This window comes from Panthera pardus, unplaced genomic scaffold (assembly GCF_024362965.1).
Source record: "Panthera pardus isolate Hobbes unplaced genomic scaffold, ASM2436296v1 HiC_scaffold_13, whole genome shotgun sequence".
NCBI lineage: Eukaryota > Metazoa > Chordata > Mammalia > Carnivora > Felidae > Panthera > Panthera pardus.
Genome location: NW_026526688.1, coordinates 40,666,213 through 40,669,897, shown reverse-complemented (window position 1 = coordinate 40,669,897; position 3,685 = coordinate 40,666,213). Strand labels below are relative to the sequence as shown.

Below are 3,685 nucleotides of genomic sequence, written 5' to 3'. Positions count from 1 at the left end.
TGATCCACCCAGGCGCCCGAATCTTATTTATTTATTAACCAAATTATTTTGTAGTGAAATGATATTTCCCTGACAAGAAATGAAAGAAAATAAATGAGGGATTTTAATATAATTTTTTTCCTTAATTTACTGTGATAGTTTTTTGCCAGTAAGATACAAGAATTAACTGCAGAAACCTTCACTTTTGTCCCCCAAGCTACTGTCAGGTACCAGAATTTCACTGGAAATGAAATAAAGATTTATTTGAACTAATTGAGTCACTAGATCAAATTAAACTTTTCTGTTGTGGAATCACATTTCTTTCCTGCAGAAATAGACAAAAAGCCAAAGCTGGTTTTCATTCATCACAAGGCAGCACATCGCAGTGCTCTGACTCAGTCTATCTCAGTTACTACAAGATTTGATTTTCAGGGATATATGTATGGAAAGTTTTTTATTTTAAGTTTATTTCTTTTGAGAGAGCATGAAATGGGGAGGGGCAGAGAGAATCCCAGGCAAGCTCCGCAGCGTCAGCACAGAGCCCAAGGCGGGACTCAATCCAGCTAATTGCAAGATCACAACCTGAGCCGAAACCAAGAGTCAGAGACTTAACCAAATGAGCCACCCAGGCACCCTTGTATGGGAAAGATTTTTTAAAGTAATGTCTGAGATTTCTGTTTGAATACAATAAGGAGTTGTCTTTATTTTGAAGTATTTAGTTTAGATTTTTTGGCATACTCTTAACCGTGTGTGTTGTTGGTTGCCGGTCACTTGATTTCGACATATTAGTCCAGGACCACAGTCACAGCGCTGGAAGATTTCTGGAGCCTGAGCGGTATCTTTATGCCCTCTCCTAGAGCAGACCTGTCCCTCCAATAGAACTGGCTTACAAATTTTAGTCCAGAAATGACGAGCACAGCAGAGTCCAGCTCCACAGTCCAAAGTTCTAAGGCATCTTTCTCCCTCTTGTCCTGTAACAAGATTCGTAAGGGCTGCAGCAAAAGTGGGGAAAGTGGCACGTGAGGGGGTTATCGCTGGGGTAAAGGTGTGGGATATAGAACTGAAGGCCACAAAGGAACAATAGAGCATGCAGGTCTCCCAGAGCTAAATCTACTAAAAGTATATGAAATGGAAATTTCAGCCCTACCTAATAGAATTTGTTTTATAAAGTTAAAACATTTTCAAAGGAAGATGGGATTTCCAGTCTTGAGGAATGAAATAAGCATCCCTTATCAGTGTTTTTTTTTTTTTTTAAATGGGATTTATCCTGGCATAAAGACCATTACTTATAAAAGGGACTGTTAACCTGAAGGCACAAGAATGGCCAATTCACTGCTTTCAAACATTCTACTTAATTTCTGTCACAGATTGGAATTTGAGACTACAATTTTGTAAAAAGCTTCATTTTAGTGGGTTGTATTTTGTTTGAGAATAAAAAGTTAATGCATTTACTTTCTTTTTTTTCTCTTCATTTTTTATTCTGAGGATCTAGAAAGGGAAACTGCCATTTGTTAAATTACAGACTATAAAAAGATACGTGTGTAAAATTCAATTAAAAATCTTGCTAACCAGTTCATTATTATGGCTATTCCCCTGTCCTCTTGCTGATTGCCTTATGTTACTCCCTGCATGATCTCCATAGCTGCTTACAGAAAGAGATGAGAAACAAGACATACTCCCTATGTGTTTCTGGAGTGGAGAGGAATCAAGTCAGTTTCAGCCTATCCTTAAAAGGCTAGGGGGAGGAAATGTTTTTCTTTAATGTTTATTTAGTTTTGAGAGAGAGAGAGAGAGAGAGAGAACAAGCAGGGGAGGGGCAGAGAGAGAGGGAGACAGAATCCAAAGCAGGCTCCAGGCTCTGAGCTGTCAGCACAGAGCCAGATGCGGGGCTCAAACTCACGAACTGCAAGATCATGACTTGAACCGAAGTTGGATGCTTAACCAACTGAGCCACCCAGGCGCCCTGGAAATGTTTTTCTTTAAAAAAAAAAAAAAAAAAAAGAGTGCTCAGAATGCTTCTCTTACCCTTCCCGCCTTGTGGTTTCTTAATATTTGGCTTTCTTTTGGGTTTGTTTTCCTGAATTGGATGCTCAGTTGTTCCTTTTGTTTCTATATCATCTTGGTCATCCATCTGCCTTTCCAATATTGGGGTTGCATCTTCCATTGTAGTACAAACATCTGAGCAACAACCAGATGTAGTTCGAGTTATTAACTTCAAGGACTAGAACCACAGACATGCTAATTATCATACTGTTACATAGTTTGGCAGTACCTCTGCCTTCAGTTTATATATAACTTTCAAGATTTCTGGGACATATGCACTAAATATTTACATGCACATATGGTAAAGAAAGTGGTTAAGTAATAAGTGGAATCCAGAAAATGAAAGAATTTGTAAGGTTCCAACTTGAACCTTTCCTTGAAAATCATTATCTCTAGGTTGTTGGCAAAAATTGTTGCCAGGAAATAAACTATTTTGTTGCATTAAGAAAAGGCAGCTGCATAAATTACTTCAAGTATAAATCCAGGAAATCTTTAGAGAGTGCCTATCTTGGAATATTCTAGTGCATGAGATTCAGATGCTGTCTTCAGTGTAAAGCCACTGTTCAATGGGGCAGAGCAGTCCCACAGGGGTTTATGACAGCTTACCATTCATGCACAGTGTTCCAGGACAGCACATGGCATTACGTTGGCACCTCCTTCGTAACCCGCGACATGTAGCACAGAATGGCCTCTCATCTTGAGGCTTGAGGCAGAATTTTCTGGAACTGCAGTCCTTGTCAGACAAGCACTGTGAACCCTGTAGGGAAAAACTTGTCACAGGCCGGGCAATCCAACAAGATGTAGAATGACTTTTAATTCAAAGTGGGAGATGGAGGAAGCCAAATCACAGTGGCACTTTGAATGCAGGGACAAACCTTAGGTGGCACCTTAATTTTTCAGTATAATTGGTTTTCTCCCACAAAGGAGAGACCAAATTTCCAATGAAGAAACCTATGTGTTGCATAGGTTACTCGTGTTCGAAAAATTGTCCTAAAAAGTTGTCCTAGTTTTAAAACTCAGGATTTAAATTTCTTATGCTCTTTCTGTAAGTGGAAGAAAATGTCTTCCCATGTGTGTCTTATAGATGGTTATGAGATTTTTGATTTATATCTGTTACCTCTAGAAGCTGTGCTACAGTTTAATTAAATATAATGTGGGTATTTGTGCCATTCCTATTTGATTTCTTTTCTCAAGTGAGTCCCATCAATCACTGCACCCATTTGCCAGCTAGCACCTCGGTGAGTCTTACCCAAGTGAACTGCCCCCTGCTCCCTGGTTGAACTTTACCTTCCGAGCCCCGTGCACGTCGGCAGAGCTCTTGATGTTGTTGAAGTCCAAAACCAGAGCACTCAGGGGGGCACAGAACCAGCTGAGCCCCAGCAAGACCACCACCGCCATCCTTCAATCACCTTGACCTTCTCAGCTGTCTCCGCGTTCTCCAAACTGGGCAGCAATAAACCTACAATAGAGCTTTTGCCAAAATGGAAACCCTGCAAGTCGTCCGTAACTGCTTTTCCTGAAGGAAAAACAAATCTTTGTCTAAGAAAGGTGTGTGAAATAGGATGAGTGAGGTCTAACCAGCAGATTCCTTCTGAAACGATTTATACCAGATGTGCCCCCCTCATCTCTCTCCACCTCCCTCCCTCCTCCTTCATTTCCTTCC

At 40.4% G+C, this 3,685-nt stretch overlaps 1 protein-coding gene across 1 annotated transcript; it reads right to left on the bottom strand.

Moving 5' to 3' along the window:
* Nucleotides 1–694: 694 nt before the first annotated feature.
* DKK4 (dickkopf WNT signaling pathway inhibitor 4) lies at nt 695–3,470 on the bottom strand. Its single transcript, XM_019440676.2, has 4 exons — nt 3,310–3,470; nt 2,629–2,779; nt 2,005–2,157; nt 695–950 (listed from the first exon to the last, which is right to left on the bottom strand). Exons 1-4 carry the CDS (start codon nt 3,418–3,420, stop codon nt 700–702), a joined length of 666 nt encoding a protein of 221 aa, XP_019296221.1. The 5' UTR covers nt 3,421–3,470; the 3' UTR covers nt 695–699.
* Between the last annotated feature and the right edge of the window lie 215 nt (nt 3,471–3,685).